This window comes from Wyeomyia smithii, chromosome 2 (genome assembly GCF_029784165.1).
Source record: "Wyeomyia smithii strain HCP4-BCI-WySm-NY-G18 chromosome 2, ASM2978416v1, whole genome shotgun sequence".
Classification (NCBI taxonomy): domain Eukaryota; kingdom Metazoa; phylum Arthropoda; class Insecta; order Diptera; family Culicidae; genus Wyeomyia; species Wyeomyia smithii.
In genome coordinates this window covers 250,863,977-250,882,037 of record NC_073695.1, presented here as the reverse complement: position 1 = coordinate 250,882,037, position 18,061 = coordinate 250,863,977, and the positions used below count along the sequence as shown (strand labels likewise).

Below are 18,061 nucleotides of genomic sequence, written 5' to 3'. Positions count from 1 at the left end.
ACTTCAAAATGCTATTCGGTTGTTTATTCATATAACATGTATCTCAAACGATCCAATTTTATCGAGCAACTTTCAATTGTTAGTCTTTCGCGGGTACCCGAAGAATTCAGCACACGTGAACTGTTCAAAATTGAACCCTAAAAATTGTCAGATGTTTAATACTGTATACTTTACTCAGGCTTAAACAAAAAAGAAATAATTTGCGCGCAGTGAACGCTGTGTGGTCAGGTATCAAGATTTATCTGGAATATCCAGATTTTTTAACAGGTATCCAGATAGGTAGATTTGATGTCCAATCTCTCAGATAAATAATGCAGATTTTTCTAGATTTTGGGGCCCTTTACAAACGAGGTAAGCAACCCGCCTCGCCTCCACTCACAGACGAGACGAGAACAAAATGTTATACTGGGAAACGCGTGTGGAACTTGGCTGGTGACCGCTGAGTCGAGCAGTTTCGCAGACGAGCTACTCTTCCTTTCCTTGCCGACTCACCATCTGTAATACCACAATTGATCAGGCGAGCCGCTCGCTTCGTCTTTTGTAATAGGTCCCTTTATGTCCTTTATCCCGAAAAAAGATTATCAGCTTCAATTTTGCAATTTTGCCTCGTAAAATGTTACTTTTAGAATTTTATCGGAAAAAAATGTCCATTTGTCACACAAAATGATTTTTTTTCTCAACTTATTTTTTTATTTTCACCAGATAGCGACGAAATCGAACTAGCAAAACTTTTGTTTTCAAGAAATTAAAAAACAGTACTGAGTAATTTTCAACAATTTCAAATATCTGGCAACATGAATGTTACTGTGAAAAAACTTACCGAGTTTTGCCTTGCAATATAAGCATGATTATTGAACGAAATCGCATGTCTTATAAAAATCAGGACAAATGCTAGAATATGAAAAATAAATCAGGATGCCCCGATAGGAGCTCAAAATCAGGACATGTCCTGCTAAATCAGGACGGATGGTATCCCTAACAAAACCACGCGTTTCAATCTGTGCAAATAACTTCGTAGAATGTAAACCAAACCTTATACAACAACCGTACGCCGGCAACCAAAACGGGAAAAAATAGAAAACGTGTTGTCTTTCCCGTGATATGATGGAAATGACGCATTCAAGAAACACTTTGAATGAAAATAACACGGATGAACTATCGAAGCATAGGTCCACCACGAGACAATTCTATTGGTTTCATTTAAAGGCTGAGAAAATTTTCTACTACATACAGCCTTCATAAATAAATGCAACAAATAACATTTTGAAAGAAAAACATGTTCAAAAATAGTACAGTTTTATACGTATTTTGATGTTCTCTCACATTAAAAACGTGGTTAACTTTATTATAGTTTTCAGCTCAAATTGAACGTTTTCAACCGCTAAACAGTTCATTTTTTGACATCAGCTCTCTATCCACTTTTTTAGTTTTCAAGAAATTACAATTTTATGGCAGCAGAACTTGTGGTTTCCACCAAACCAGGAGAATTGTTCTAAGGGGTATACATTTTAAGTTAGAACCACTTTAAAGAAGATTATTCAACTTCAAAGTTGAGTAACTCTAAGTAGATCCACAAGACAACATATGCGTAGAAGAGTTTTTTCATCAAGTGTGGCTGGACGCAGTACAATCCGTACTACAGGGCGAGGAAAAATTATTTGTGTTCAATATTTTAGTCATAACTTTATTCTTACAATATTAAACAACAACATATTTATACAAAATGAAGATACATTAGCATGGTTTGTAGTATTTACATCACCGACTCGAAATGTCCACCCTTGGCTTCAACGCACGCCTTCAAACGTTTAGGGAAATTATCGACGATGGACGATAGTTCTTCCACAGATATGGCATCCCAGGCTTTGGTTGGACTGGCTTTCAAATGATCCAATGATTTGTGTGGTTTAGTACAGGCACTGGATTCAAGAATAGACCAAACGGAATTGTCCATTGGATTTAAAATCAGGAGAGTTTAAAGGCCATTCATCTTTAGTTAAATATCTCGGAAAAAGTCTGCTACAGAGTTCTAGTGTTTTTTTCGCTCCATGCGATGGAGCCCATTCTTGTTGTAATGTCCATTTAGTTTTACCGAAATGTACACGTGCCCAAGGTGCCACTGTGTCGGTTAAAAGCTTTTGGTAAACAAATTGATTGATTTTTACACCCTTTTCAATGAACATTAAGGGGGTTTTATTGGTAGTCGTTATTCCCGCCCAAACCATCAACGAAACTGGATAATGTGATCGAGCTACGTTCAAACGCTTAAAAGAACCTTTAGGCAAAAACTGACGGTCATTTTGGTGGTTATAAAATTGCTCCACAGCGAAAATTTTCTCATCGGCGAATAAAATTGTGCGATGGCGTCCATCGATAAATTCTTTCAACAGAATCTTCGATTTTCGGAACAGATTTTCTTTCATCCTGCCATTTAGGTAATGATTTTTTTTTAAAATTTGTAACAACGTAGGGTAGGTGAGCCAGTTATGGCAAGTGTACCAGTTATGGCTATATCGCATAAGCGCAATGGTACCAGTTATGGCAATAGTCCATTTAAACTCCATAGGCCATAACTGGTTCATGCCATAACTGGTACATTTTTTAGGTATTGCCATAACTGGTACTCCTCCCCTAATTCTAAATCATTGTAAAGAATAGTTCGTACAGATTTCGGGTCAATTTTTAATGATTTTGCCATTTTTCGAATTGACCATCTAGGATCACAGTTAATCCGGTGACGAATAGTTATCCGGTTCCCAAGGGTCCTAGCGGTTCCTTTTCTGCCTCTACCTGAACGGTCCTCTAAATTTTCCAGCTCATTATATCGATTTATAGCGTCTCTAATGGTTTGTATAGGCATTTTTAACGTACTAGCGATACTCACTGGACGCTTTCCTTGTTTTTAGAACACGACTTGACTTGATTATGACACTTAATGCACACTGTTTCAAAGATTATTTGTTTACACATAAAAGCAAAGCCTTGGTGCTACATTCCGATTCAGAACTTGACCTTCTGTTTATTTATACACAGACTTCGCAGCCGACTATTTAGTGTACAAGACAATTGCGGGGCTAGCGCTACGATCTCTCCCGAGCCGAGACCCGAACTTACGACGACTGGCTTGTTAGGCCAGCATTGTACCTCGAAACCATCTAAGAGAAAAAAAATTGCATAGGTAAGCTCATTTCAACATCTGCCCAACCTTAGTTATACACTGAAACAGAAAAAACGGATAATTATTCCTCACCCTGTAGTTGACATGAAATAGACTCCAATGCGGTCCAGAGCATACTACCCAGCAACTCCTACCCCTAGCTCCACATGGTACCAAGGGATACGAGCAACCAAGGGAAAATCGGTGAACCAGTGAGAACTTGGTCGTAAACTTACAGCGCAGGGAAATCTGTTCTCCTTGAAGAGCAGCTTATTCAAGCGTCTGTGCCCCGTGTCAGGGGCGGCTCAAACGACGCGGCCCTAGTAAGGTAATATGCCGAAAGTACTCTCTACGAACAATCCTGGAAGTAATACGAATTGTACCAATCGGTTCGACCCAAGCGAACGAAAAGGGACAGTGATTGTAAACTCGGTACTTGGAATGTCAGAGCTCTACTCGAGACTCGAACCGGCACACGTGGGCATCTTGGCCAGCGAGCTGCGAAAAGTGGAGGCGGAAGCTACAGCCATTCAAGAAGTGCGGTGGCCGAGTGAGCGGTAGGTCCTATCGCGAAAACGACTCTCAAATACCACATCTACTACAGTGGCGGCGACAGAGGTGAATGAGCCATCGGTTTCGTACAGGGAAAACAGATCATGCTGTTTATTAGGTCATTAGGAGGCACTTCAGTGACCGTTTAGGCGTGTTGAAAATCAACAGCAGATGCTACAATTTTGACCTGATCAATGTATACGCACGGACAAACAATAAACCCGATGATGTGAAGGAGGAGTTCTTCAAGCTCCTCAATGAAACATATGAAGAGTCCATGCCGCTTCTAGAAAATTCAAACACACGGAAAAACACATTTTTTCACTCTTTCAACCCCCCTTCCCAGCTTGTAAGACACCGCAAGATTTTTTGACACCCCCATTCCTCTATTTAGATCTTACTATATATACTATATATAGATTTCAGTGGTGGGCACCGCTAAACAAAAATTTAGCGACGCCAATCGCTAAGCCGCTAACCGGAAAATTTAGCTCGATAATCGCTAAACGCTAAACCCACATTAGCGTAACTTCCGCTAATCGCTAATCGCTAACTTTTTAATATTAAATAGTCATATCGCTATATTTATTGCTCGTGTTCTGTAAGATTTAGACCACTTTGATCTTTTTTGGTTAAACAAACGAAAACAATTACTTTTTAAATCTAAGTATTTACAATAAGAGATTCACGAAACGGTATTCAAATTTGATTTTGTATAAACAAGAACAACAAAAGTTATTTAGCTTGCATTAAAAAAATATATACTCTAGGAATGTTTTCATAAAAATTCAATTATTATCTTAATCGAAAAAGTAGAACCAAAGTTGTTATAATTTCAAGCGCATTGCAATTTACCAAAGTTCTTGGTGTGCCGAAAATTCAATCTAGACCTTGTGCTTGTTCTTCAAAATGCTCCTGTGGCTTGTACGATAACTGGAACTCCATTCTAGAGTAAAAAAACTGACAAAAGTAACTTTCCCAGTAAAGTATGTTCATCTTTCGAATCAATTTGCGTACGCCATCAGCAATCCACAGTTTTTCTAAATATTGCTATTGTCGCTTCTCCACAAAATTTAGCGAATTAGCGATTAGCGTTTCGAAGGCCAAAATTTGAGCGACGCTAACAGTTTCGCTAACCAGCTCAAAAATTAGCGAAACCGCTAAATCGCTAACTGAATTTTAGTGTCGCTAATTAGCGAATTAGCGAATTACCGGAATGGTGCCCACCACTGATAGATTTTTATTATTGTTTTATCATCCTGAAGCAAGCACAATACTTCGTTTCCTCTTCTGTCCTTAATTCGAGTTAATCGTAATTCCGTTATTTTCTTTTTAGGAATTTTACCGTCCACACCTTCATGAACATGGTTATTTGAACAGCTGCATTAACAAAGTGGTTTTTACGTAAGATAGTCAATTCACCCCCCCCTCCCTCTCCTGTAAGACAGCGTAAGAAAATTACACACCCCCCCTCCCCCACTATTTGCTTACGTAATTATTGAACGGCCCCTTACACCGCTCATCCACTTTTTTCGTTTGTCTCTCGCTACTGGTAGATTCCCTACAACCTGGAAACAGGCCTTGCTGTTCCCGGTCCAGAAGATAGATAATTAACGAGGCATTTCTGCTTTGTGTGCAATTTCAGAGCTTTTTGAGCTAGTCGTTCTTCAACCATTTTTTAAATTGTCAACGCACTACTCCGGACGACCAACACGGATTCCTTCCCTAGCGTTCCTATGCTACAAACTTGCTTTGCCTGACTAGCTTCGTGTTCGACACTTTTGTTCACTGACATCAAACGGACATTATCTACACGGACCTTTCGGCTGATTTCGACAAAGTGAATCATCGAATCACCATTGCCTAACTCGATCGATACAGATTCAGCGGTAACTTGCTTTGTCGAACTCCCAGAGTGAAAATCAGCGACGAAATTTCTGAATTATTTGTCGTTACTTCCGGAGTTGCCCAAGGTAGTATTCTTGGCCCATTGGTGTTCCTGTTGTATTTTAATGAAGTACATCACTCGTGTCCTCTTCTTCCATTTGCTGACGGTTTGAAGCTGTTTAACGGAATCAAAAACGTCGGAGATGTCACTTATCTCCAACAACAACTCAACTTATTCGCACGTTGGTGCAAGTTAAACTGCATGGTACTTAACCCAAAGAAATGCTCAGTAATAACGTTTACTAGGAAACACCGTTCGCTACACTTCAATGCAGCGAGTCGATCATGTTAAGGATCTTGGCGTTTTTCTCATTGCCAAACTGACATTCGTGCAACATATATCGTTTATTGTTGCTAAAGCCGCTAGACAACTGGGAATGATTTGTCGCATGTACATGGTGGCCGGTGGAGAGCGTGGAAGTTCGTCGAGTCTTGGTACTGAGAATGTGATAGATGGGGGTATCTATAAAGTAGTCGATGAATTTGTGTACCTTGGTACTCTCGTAATGTGTGACAACGACGTTAGCCGCGAAGTGAAGCGACGGATAGCAGGGGGACTGCTCCATTATTGATCTCATTAAGCCGATATTCACGAAGAATGCACGGATTAAACAACAAATTTTAATGAAATCATTGAACAAATAAACAAAATACGCTTACGTGCTCTTATAGAATCGTTCAGTATTGTATATTTAGTAAACTTAGCTAGATTTATCCTGAGTTTTGTAAAACAAACCATTTTGCACAACGCTTCCATATCCATCTCAAAACTTAAATCACTGCTCAATTATTCATCTCACGACGCCCCCATATTCATCACACTGCAGTGCACTGTTAATCATGAATGAATCACATTATCATGAATGAACGTAGCCGCAGCCTGTCGTAGTAGGTTACCTAGATATCCGCTGTAGTTGTTTACGTGCAAATATGGTAACCTAGGTAACCACGGCAGTGCTGTCCATTTATGTCAATTATTTCGGAATAATTCAACATTTTCAGTATGATTTGTACGTATTAACAGTAACCGATTTGGCAACTTTTGATTTTCTTCAAGGCAGTGAAAACAGATGAAAATACATACAGTTGAAATTTAGGAATTGTAGAAATTCATCTCATATATTTCTGCTAATTCAAGCTGGTTTTTGCAAATTTGAGGTGAACGTTTCAAAGATTAAAGTATTTTTAGTGTCGTGGGTGATTTTGTTTAGTGATTAAAATAAAAAATGGTCCGCTAGTGATGAGAAAAACTTTGGTTGGCTGCTGAACGAGTCCCGTTGTAGCCGTACAGAACAATGCGCGGATTTTATTTTCGGAGGTAGGTGATTGAATTTAATGCGTTTTCGAGTGCAGATGTCTGACTATTATTACAAATTTAGAGCTTTTAAATGAGTTTTTGTTTCAATTGTTTCAATTGTGTTTTCATGTTATACGAGATGAATATATGGGTTGAGATGAATAATGGAGCAGCTCCCCTAGCTGCAAACAGGACCTTTTAAGGTTTACGTAGCTTGCTGAGATCCCACAGCATGCATATTCGCACAAAAGTTGCGCTCTACAAAACGCTGATTCTCCCGGTAGTACTCTACGGCCATGAGTGTAGGTCGATCAAGGACGCCGACCAGCGAGCAATTGGAGTCTTCGAGCATAGAATTCTGCGTTCAATACATGGCGTGAAACTGGAGAATGAAATGTGACGCAAGCGTACGAACCTTCTAGGTGTACCAACCATACCAATACGCAGATATCATCAAGCTGATAAAATACGACAAGCTACAGTGAGCTAGCCGTGTGGCACGAATGTCGAAGAAGCGACTAGCGAAGATATAATTCAGCAGAGAGCCCAGCAGAGTTTAGCGACCCCGTGGTGGATTTCTGCCTTTCATGATTCTGCCTTTCGTGATTCTGCCTTCTGTGGCGAACCCGAAATCAATAATAATGATTTATACCTATCCTACTGAATTCGCTAAATACGTTGCATATTGAAGTGCTTCTACAGCATGCAGTAAATCTCCATACACCTAACACACTAGTTTCAGTGAGGAAGTCGATAAAAAATATTTTAAATACAAATTTTGAAATTCTCAATTTTAATTGATCTGAATTTATCTAGATGTAGACACAGCATACGATTAAGGACAACAAATTTTGGCAATTTGTGCTCGAACACGAGCATGGTAAGTTTGGAGAGATTCATCAATTATATCAACATGCGGATATTGTCAAACTTGTAAAACGCGACAGGCTTAACTAGACTGATCCCGTGATACAAATGACAGATAAGCAACCAGAAAATCACACTGGTTGTTGGGGAAAAAAAATTTGCTCTTAAACTCAAACTAGACCGTTCCTGTGAATTTTCAGTGCTCCTAGCGAAGTCGAAAATGCGCAAAGTTATCAGAGACTTAAGTGAAGATTTTCCGTAGGCAAACGTTGAATTCCAAGCTGGCTAGTGGCACCAAAATTGACAGGAATGGATAAAAAGCTACAATCTTTCATATTTTTCCAATTTTAGTCCGTGTATTGACCATTACCTGTATTGAGCCTTCTTCTTTTAAACCATATGAATAGACTGTTTATATCAAAAGAACCATTACTAAATCGAAATCGCTAGCTTTATTGATCGATCGCCTACAGCACGAACATTTAATTTATTTACACTTTAAAAAGTCTTACATTCTATTTTCACAACTTCATTTCTGCTGGCTGTAGATCCACGAAATATACAATTTAAATATGGGAAGCTTGTGGTGGCGTCAGTGGAGTCCAAGCTCCCGTCGATCCACTTCTGACTGGGCTGTGTGAAGCGATAGCAGCAGCGCCGCTACCAGTACTGCCGGTAGCTCCGGGTGACGCAGACAATCCACTACCACCTCCGGTGGCCACCGGATGGTTCGGTTCTGGTGAGTGATTTTCCGAACAATGATGGTGATGATGGTGAAGATGGTGATGGCTGTGTTGGCCCCCGGCGGCTGTCCCAGAGGACACAAGTGAACTTTCCACCGCCGAAGGATGCTGATGATGACTGTGATGATACTGGATGGGAACCGGTGAGGAAGACATCTGCGATTCAGTGTGCCGATGGTGTGATGTTGGCACCGTTGTAAGTTCGGTAATTTCCGCCGAATGATTGTAGGTACTGAGAAAATGGACTAATCATTGTAGGTTTGTCACTTCAAGGAAGGTTTGGACTACTCACCCAATTTCACCGATCATCGGGATATACTCGGCTGTCGGATAATGGTAGCTGCTTTGGTAGACACTGTAATCGCTTGCACTGTGCCAAGATGTTGAGTAACCGATGTTCGTTATCGGAGCGTTCAGAACGTTTCCATACAATTGATGATTAGGTGACACCGTTGGAGTGGGATGATAAATCTACAAGGAAGGCGAAATGATCAGAATGTTCCTAGAGACGCCGTGACTAGGAGCCGTTTCTAAACCACACGAATAATTTAAAACATTCGATGCCATACCTGGTGACCAGCAGCGGATGCGTAGATTTGCTGCGGTGAAACACTCGGTTGATAGACATCGATTTGCGTTGCTGTTGTCGTCGAGGGCATCGAGTTACTGTACTGACTGTTATGGGATGAAATATGCTGTGAGGAATACGTCGGCGATGAAGTGACGTAATTTGGCGAGCCGTTCGATGGAGTGGGCGAGATGTTCGGTGCTATAGAGTTCGGACTGCCGGGGTTCGCACTCTGACTAGTCCAGTAGGATCCGGCAACCGAGGATGGCTGTGATTGCCATGCTGAAGGGTAGGATGAGAACACCGGTGACGCTACCGGCTCGAGAGGCAAGTAGCCCGTCGGTTGAGGTGAGGTACTACCACTGGTGTTCCGTGATCTTTGCGTTGTGTACGGAGCAGGTCGATTCGAGCGAACAGCCGCATGAGAATATCGCTCCGCCGTCGGCAACGGAGACGGAGCTGTCGCATAGGAAGGATGGAATGTCAGCCAGTTGTTACAGTAGGTGGAACTTTCCCGAGAGTAAACGGAATCCGGTCGCTCTTTTGCGTCGAGAAAGGCTTTCGCGAATGGATTGTATTTTATCTTCAATGAGGTCACCTCCTCGTTCTGGTAGGCAGTTACCGCAATAAATTGCGTCTCCGGAAAAGGGTAAGTGTGAACGTTACGCTGTTCACGTTGCTCCGACACGACCTGCACCAGATGTACACGTGGTTCGTATTTGTGCAGTGAATTCAGCATTATCTGACCGTTTCCGTTGGTTTTGTTGGTAAGTTTGACCTTGGCAAAGGAGATCGCCTCTTTCATCCAATGTTGGCCGAAATTTGGTGATTCGGGATGCAGGTACACCGGATTCGGTGGAGGAGCTTCAGCTTTACCGCCGGCAACCTGTAAAATGAAGACGAATTGTATAAAAATATGTAGAAAAAAAATCAAATACAGTAAAATAAATGGACTATTCTGGAAAACGTATTAGCGCTGGCACTTCAAAAAGCCTTCAACGGTCTCCGAGATTCGTTCAGTCTAATTACCACCTTGCAATTGTTTTCAAGCTTCGTGTGTATTAATTAGCGCAATGCAAATAGTTTGTTACGGAATAAACCAGCATCTCCTCTTAGCAAAGTGGAAGCACCGATGATGACGATGATGGTGATGATTAGTTTTTCAGCTAGAAAAACAGATATTCAACCTTTCCGGGCCCAAGAAACAACAAAAGAGCACCGCTGATGCAGCTGCATTGATGCATGCGAAAAATGCAATCTGTTTACCCCCAGTCAACAGAGATCGGGTTTCGCGTTCGATCCAATCGCGTGAACCATTCTGTGGAAACGGTGAAACGATTCTGTTGAGTTAAGTTGCTTACCCATTCACCGTTGACGTATTTCCAGCGATGCGAGTCCACCTGGGAAAATTCCAGCAGCACCGTGTACATTGCACCGGGATCCAAACCACTGGCGGTCACCTTAACTACCGGGAACATGCGCCTAAAACCGAACGATAAAAAAATCATTACTCACACGTAGGCAAATCGACGAGTTTTTTCTGGTTTAGTGCGAAAAAGCATGATGGCCGCGACACGCTGGCAGTCGACCGAAGCGAACCGATCGTGAGACATCAACTTATTTTACTCCTGGAGCAAACTCGTTCAGGCAAGCCTGACCGAGCCTAACAGAGAGTAAATATTTGCCGTTGACGACGTCGATCTTGTTGCCGATGCTGACTGCTGAACTAACAAATCGCTGCTGCACGTAACCCACATCAGTCGTCATCTTGTTACTTACCTTCCATTTTTGGTCACAATCATCTCGTTGGTGAGATTCTGGAACCGCAGCCATAAATCTCGATCATCCAGTGTTACCGAAAGGTTGCGCTCGCTTGTACCCCGACTGCCACCTGCGTTGGACTGCGAGTGGCTGCCATTGGACTGTGACCCGCTGGAGCTTCCGTTGGTCGATCCCGTCATTAGCGGATCGATGGTGGACAGAATGTGGGACGTTGCCATCTCGTCCACCGAACGCATTCTGCAACGGAAGGAAAGAATTATTTTAAGAAAAAATTAAATAATCCCACTGTCAAACTGAACTTTACATTTTTGCTTCGATTCCAAATTTCTATTTAACTTTTTTCACTTTCAAACTCGCTTACACACTCCGATATGGATTAGAATCGCGTTTTACGCAAATATTACAAGTGGTAAAACTTGTATGGAAAAAATCATCGTTTAATTTAAAGAACCGACTATTTTGCATATTAGCCCCAATAAAATGGCCTGTGTCAAATTTCAGCTCAATCGAACATGATTTAGGAGTGCCCCAAAGTGCTCAAAGTTTTGATGTTTGAATCAAGTTTAGGACGCCTAATGAATATTAAAAAGATTTTCATGTGGTTTGATAAATCATTTCAATGTATATTATGCATCTTAAACTTGATTTATCATTAGCGTAATCAATTTCTGAGGCTCAAACTTTAAGCGCTTTGAAGCACTCATAAATCATGTCCGACTGAGCTGAAATTTCAACAATCATGGGTCAGCTACAATTATGGGTCACTTTTACGAAAATACATATCTTCTCACGAAACTGAGCAATTTTCATTAGCCATGGTGTTCATACGATTCTTATTCTTATTCATACGATTTAAATGATTTAAATTTGCAAATGTCACAAAAAATAATTATTTTACCCGGTGCATTAAGAGAAGTGACCCATAATTATAATAATGTTACATTTTGCGATGCACAATTGTGGGTCAGTCCATGTTTTGGCTATTTAGATCACTTTTGCATGATAATGCATCAAGACTGAATAAAAGATCTTTTACAGCAATGAAATAACTGTGGTGATGTACTTTGACGATTTTATAGACTAAATGATTTTGAATGCAAAAGTGACTTATAATTGTGTCTTTTGGTATGTAAGTGGTTTTTTTCTTCCCAATCGATTTACGCACATCACCTGCAATGAACCTAATTTTTGATCAAAAGTACACATCATAACACAGAGATGGATAGTAAAATATTGATAGTTGAAAACTTCACCGATTTTATATTTATTTTTGAACATTCAGACAACACGTTGACTGGCCCATAATCGTAGAGGAACTGTACTACACCCGAAATTTTTTTTCCTGTAGGAGACTGAACCACTGCGACCATTGCTAGTAGATCTATAGTGGTATGCCTTAATCTAGGTGCATTCAATTTCGGCGCATAACTGTTATTAAGTTGATGTCCAATTTTGATTTGCACGTGTTTTCCAGTCAGGTATCACAATTCGAATGAAGTGGAATATCTGAGAAGGGCTTTCGTTCCATATTTCGGAAGGAATTATAATCCCTTACCGAGGATACGCAGTCTGAGTTGTATTAATACTCTCCATTCGCAGAGTAGGTGTTCTGAGATTTAATTCTCAAGTCCGCAGAAGTGGCATTTCTCGTTAATGAGTTTGCCTATCTTCTTCAGATGGTATTTGCTTGGACAGTGACCAGTGAGAAGTCTTGTTATCGTACTTAGGTCTTTTTTATTGAGCCTAAGTAGCGTCATGGTTTTTGCACAGTTTGGTTTTATAAATTCTTCTGATTGCCGTTAACCAGATATAGCAATCCAATTTTTTCTTATGACCATCCCCTCCCACTCATCTAGTTCTATTTCTAATGCTCTTGAGGAGACGCCACAGACGGGTTTTGGCCCTATTGAGTTTTCAGAAGAACCCTATCTTGCTAGTGAGTCGGTTTTTCATTGCCTTCAAATCCGCAGTGTCCTGGCAACTAGTGTAGTAAAATCTGTTTTTTTTTGTGCTAGCTGCCGAAGTTAAAGAATGCATTCCCACACTAGTTTTAATTTGCAAATAGGTGCTTTAAGCGCTTTGAGTGCTGCCTGACTGTCGGAGAAGATACAGATATTTGCGTGTCGGTAATTTCTCTTCAGACAGACGTATGCATGCGTATCATTTTTGAACCATCGGTGTAAAGGGTTATTGAGCCCCGTCGAACTGCTCACCCGCAATACTTTATTCCTATTTTTTCCACTATTATTTTCCACTGAACACGGAACAAATCAATCAGAAAAAAAAACAAAAAGGTCAGAAAAAATCGGTGTATATTCGAGAAAAGTGATTATGAAAATATACTCGAACTCAACACACTGAATAAGCTATTTGAAGGAAAATAACCATCGAACCGTGATTTTCGTAATATGCGTAAATTACAAAAACTGCGTTAATAAGACGCGAATGAAATCGCGAGAAAGGCGACTCTGAAATTATTCAATTCAATAATTTAGAGCCCCTTTGGTTATTCTCTTTTAATTCTAGATTCTCATGGAAGTTTTCCAAAGTGTTCGAAAATTTTAGATGAAAGGAAGTTTTTTGGTGCGCCTTAGGATTTGATCAAGTCAAATTCCATGATTAGGGTGGGATTGAAACTAAATTGCGAGTAGAAACAAAAATTACAACTTATGAGCTAAATGAAAAGAATCGCTAGACGCGTCACGATAATTTTTCTTTGCAATATCGTTTGAATTCTGAGTTCCATGAAAAATTATTTAGTATGTTTTGAATATTATATCTTTGTGTGTTATAGCGTCAGCTTAATATTAATGAAAAACAAATACTTATATGTCACTAAATGAATACACTGGGCTATTTTTTACACGAGTTTCTTGTATGCAGTTTTTATATACGAGGCTTTTTACGCGGTTTTTTACAATTACGCGGATTATTTTCACGTGAGTTGGAAAGGTTTTTTGACGCGGTATCAAATAAGTTAAGTACACTAAAGTCGCTTTTTACGCGGGGGATACGTACGCGTGAATTCCGGAATTTGAGTAAAAAAACGCGTAAATCCTGGAATCCGCGTAAAAAACCGCGTGAATTCCGGAATCCGCGTTAAAAAAAACACGCAAATTCTGGAATCCGCGTAAAAAGACCCGCATAAAAGTAAATCTAATGAAAAGTAAATAAAGTGAAATAAAGTGAAAATTTAACCGTATGGTTCATGAAAATAAGATTTTCTGTTTTTCAATCTAATCTGCTTCTTTTCTCTTCTCTTCTATTCTCTTATATAATAAAAATGCAACGCTGTTCGTATGTCAGGAGTAAATTCAAGAACGGATCAGCGGATCTGCGAAAAAACTTATATATAACGGTTTTTGAAGCCACGGAAGGTTATTATGCTGGTTTGGGACCCTCTCCCCCTCTCTGGAAGCGGGGGATCCCATACAAATGAAACACAAATTTCTGCATAACTCGAGAACCACCCAAGTAAATGGTACCAAACTAGGTAAATGAGGTTTTTGGAAACAAGAAATATTTCTACGGTGGTTTGACACTCCTCTCTTCTCTGGAAGGAAGAGATCCCATACAAAGAAACACAAATTTCTGCATGACTGAAAATTTAATCAATCAAATGAAACCTAATTTGTTACGAAGAGGTTTTTGAGGCGCAAGACGTTTTTTCATGGTAGTTTGATACTCTTCTCTTCTCTGTAAGGAAGGACTCCCACACAAATAAAACACAAATTTCTGCATAACAAAAGAACTAATCTAGCAAATGGAACCAAACTAGGCAAATAAAGATTTTTGGAAGCAAAAAATATTTCTACGGTGGTTCAACACTTCTCTCTTCACTGGAAGAGAGGGGTCTCATACGAATGGAACACAAATTTCTACATAACTCTAGAACGAATCAAGCAAATGAAATCAAGGATTTTCAGTGGTGAGGATTTTCGAGTACATGAAGTGTTTCTACGTGATTTGATATCCCAACTGAAGTGGGAGAAGGTTCCCACACTAATGGAACATATGTTTCAGCCATTTTGTCCGGAAACAGCTTGAAATGATCGAGACGATACTCAGAGGCTGCAATTAGCTCCACATGCCATTTTGAAATCCAAGATGGCGACTTCTGCTCTCTAGAAAACAGCTTTGAATCTTTTCATGTTAGATAAAAGTTGTTAACATAAGCATTAGGGTGGGACAAAAAATAAATATTAGCTCCCATGCACTTTTCGTGTTCCTTCTGGGTCCTGTAATAACTGTGTAACTTTTCAGATCGATCGGTGGAACGCCTGATTTGCGCCCGATTTTTAAAGTTTCAATACGATTTTATATGGGAAAATCAACTTTTTCAAAACTTATCCTCTAGAAATTTCCAGTTGGCTCCTAAAAATATACCAATACATGATATTTGTAGGAAATTTTCCTGGAAATAATTCTTCTAAAGACTATAAGGCGCTACAAAATTTGTAGAAAAAGTTATTCACCTTAAACTGATCGAATGTCTGACGAACGGCTCAACATTGAGTTTTTCCAGCAACACTGCTGCAGCATGCTGCTGTTGCAAACTCAACAACGTGATGAGAATCAGTTTCGCGTAGAATTAAGCTTGAAAGCGTGATTTTTTGCTTATAGTATCTTCGGAGAAAATGCTTAGAATATCAATCCCTATATTTTTAAAGGTATTCGTTGTGTGGTTTATATCCCTAAAAGTGAGAAATCAGCTTTCTTAACACCCCTACGTAGAGAAAAACATTTTCGTGTAGGATTAAGCTTGAAGGTATGATATTTTGCTCACGTTATCTTCATTATCGGAAAGCTTGCTTAAAATATTAACTATCAAGTTTTAATGTAGATTGATTACTCCCCCTAAAAGAGGGAAATAAGCTTTCTAAACACCCACGTCGTGTGACAACTTGCCAATTTAATAGATCGTATTACCCTCCGTCGCTAGCTGAAGACAAAACACCGGAGAGCCATTCATTTTTTAACTTTTTTAACTTCGGCACATGAAGCAATCGAGGGCTTGCAGTTTCGGGGAACACAACAGCCTTATGTAGTTCTCCGTCAAGCTTGTGGTCATACAAACTTTAATAACCACTAAATTTCATTCTGTGCCGAACACGCATCAGTACCGGACGTGTTTGGTGATCGGTCCGATAGAGTATAACACAAAAGACGTGTGAACAAGTGTTGGCATTGTTTGCCTGGTCGAGTGAAATAAATCCGGGTTCAAGGTCGTGCCTTTGTGCAACTGTTTCGCATCGTGACTGCCAGCTGGTGCGTAAGCCGGTTTGGCTGCTGGCTGGATTGTGCTACAGCAGTGGACGAGACACAAAAGAGGAAAAAGAAGAAGCCATCAGTGTCAGTGAGTTGTATCGCTGTGTGGAGTGATCTCACACCTGGCTCGCTGCTGGTGGCTGTTTGGTGCTGCTGTATTGGTGCTGTTGGCTGTAACGGCTGCTACTTCGAACGATCGGACAACCAACCTTACTGGAAGGGAGAAATAAAGGTACGTGTTCTTGTCAGCGCTAGTGCGCTAGACTTAGCGCGATGGATGTAGATCCCTCGCCTCCCGCGCCACCATCCCCGAACCCCTCTGACCCTGACCCTTCTGTTACCCCCTCCCCTGTTCATTCTTCAGCCCCCCCTCGCCCCAGGCTTTACCCAGACGGAGCCCAGGGCAGCTATACTGTTTATTTTCGGCCAAAGGCGGGACCGAAATCGAAAAAGTTGAACCTCTTGCAGATTTCTAAAGACCTGACGAAGGAGTACAAGGGCGTGACCGAAATTTCCAAGGTCCGGCCTAACAAGCTCCGTGTCGTGGTCAGTAACCTGAAAGAGGCCAACGATATAGCTTGCTCTGAGCTCTTCACACGCGAGTATCGCGTTTACATACCCGCACGAGACGTGGAGATCGACGGTGTCATAACCGATTCGAGTCTGTCCGTCGAGTGTATACTGCAAAGTGCCAAAGGGTGCTTTAAGAACAAAACGTGTCCCGATGTAAAGGTGCTCGACTGCAAGCAATTGCGGTCAGCATCGATCATCGGTGGCAAAACAGTGTACACTCCGTCAGACTCGTTTCGAGTTACGTTCGCCGGGTCAGCACTACCAAGCCACGTCTCGATCCACCGGGTTCGTCTCCCTGTGAGGCTCTACGTGCCCCGCGTCATGAACTGCCTGAATTGCAAGCAGTTAGGCCATACGCCGCCTACTGCTGCAATGCGCACGTTGTGGCAAGTGTGGGGAGTCTCATGCGGAAGATTCTTGCAGTGTTAACGCTGAAAAGTGTATTCACTGCGGGGAAAATCTGCATGAGCTCTCGACATGTGCGGTGTACATGCAGCGCAGGGATAAAATAAAACGGTCTCTCAAAGAGCGTTCAAAGCGTTCCTACGCTGACATGCTGAAGAAGACCGTTACCACTTCTCCCGTTACTTCGAACCCCTTCGATCTGTTGTCCTCTGATGAACCGATTCTGACGATTCACCAGCGGGAGCATCTTACGCCAATCCTGGGGAGTCTAGAAAGAGGAAAAATATTTCCTCTCCTAAACTTCCCAGAAAAGGTCCTAAGATTTCTCAAAGTGAAATGAAAGTTACAAACAAACCAAACAGTGCTGCGGAAAAACTGAAGCAAACTCCTCCTGGGCTTGCAAATTTAAAGTCCCAGAAGGAGTTCCCAGCATTGCCAGGAACATCTAAAACCCCAGTTGCTCCTTTTACACTCCCAGTTGATGAAACAAACTCTGGATTAGTGAAATTTTCTGACATTGTGGACTGGATTTTTGAAACTTTCAATGTACCCGATCCAATCAAAATTTTTCTTACAGCATTCCTCCCAACAGTTAGATCATTTTTGAAGCAGTTGACTGCCCAATGGCCCCTCCTTGCAGCGATTGTATCCTTCGATGCCTAATTCAACTGCGTATATGAAGGATTCTATCTCTGTCTTACAGTGGAATTGTAGAAGTATTTTACCAAAAATTGATTCGTTTAAAGTTTTGATAAATAAAAACAAATGCGATGCATTTTCCCTTTGTGAAACTTGGCTTACTTCAAATATTGATCTCAACTTCCATGATTTTAATATTATTCGCCTTGATCGAGACACCCCATATGGAGGAGTACTTTTAGGGATTAAAAAGTGCTATTCTT

General features: G+C 40.9%; 1 protein-coding gene across 1 annotated transcript in view; it reads right to left on the bottom strand.

Moving 5' to 3' along the window:
• Positions 1–8,271: 8,271 nt before the first annotated feature.
• The window catches only part of LOC129722192 (T-related protein), a 28,304-nt gene continuing 18,514 nt past the window's right edge, over positions 8,272–18,061 (bottom strand). Inside the window, exons 2-6 of the mRNA XM_055675480.1 lie at positions 10,911–11,150; positions 10,493–10,613; positions 9,133–10,017; positions 8,856–9,034; positions 8,272–8,795 (exon numbers count right to left, since the gene is read on the bottom strand). Of these exons, the coding sequence (XP_055531455.1) occupies positions 8,387–8,795; positions 8,856–9,034; positions 9,133–10,017; positions 10,493–10,613; positions 10,911–11,149 (1,833 nt within the window). The 5' untranslated portion in view covers position 11,150 and the 3' untranslated portion in view covers positions 8,272–8,386. The remainder of the gene's footprint in view (positions 8,796–8,855; positions 9,035–9,132; positions 10,018–10,492; positions 10,614–10,910; positions 11,151–18,061) is intronic.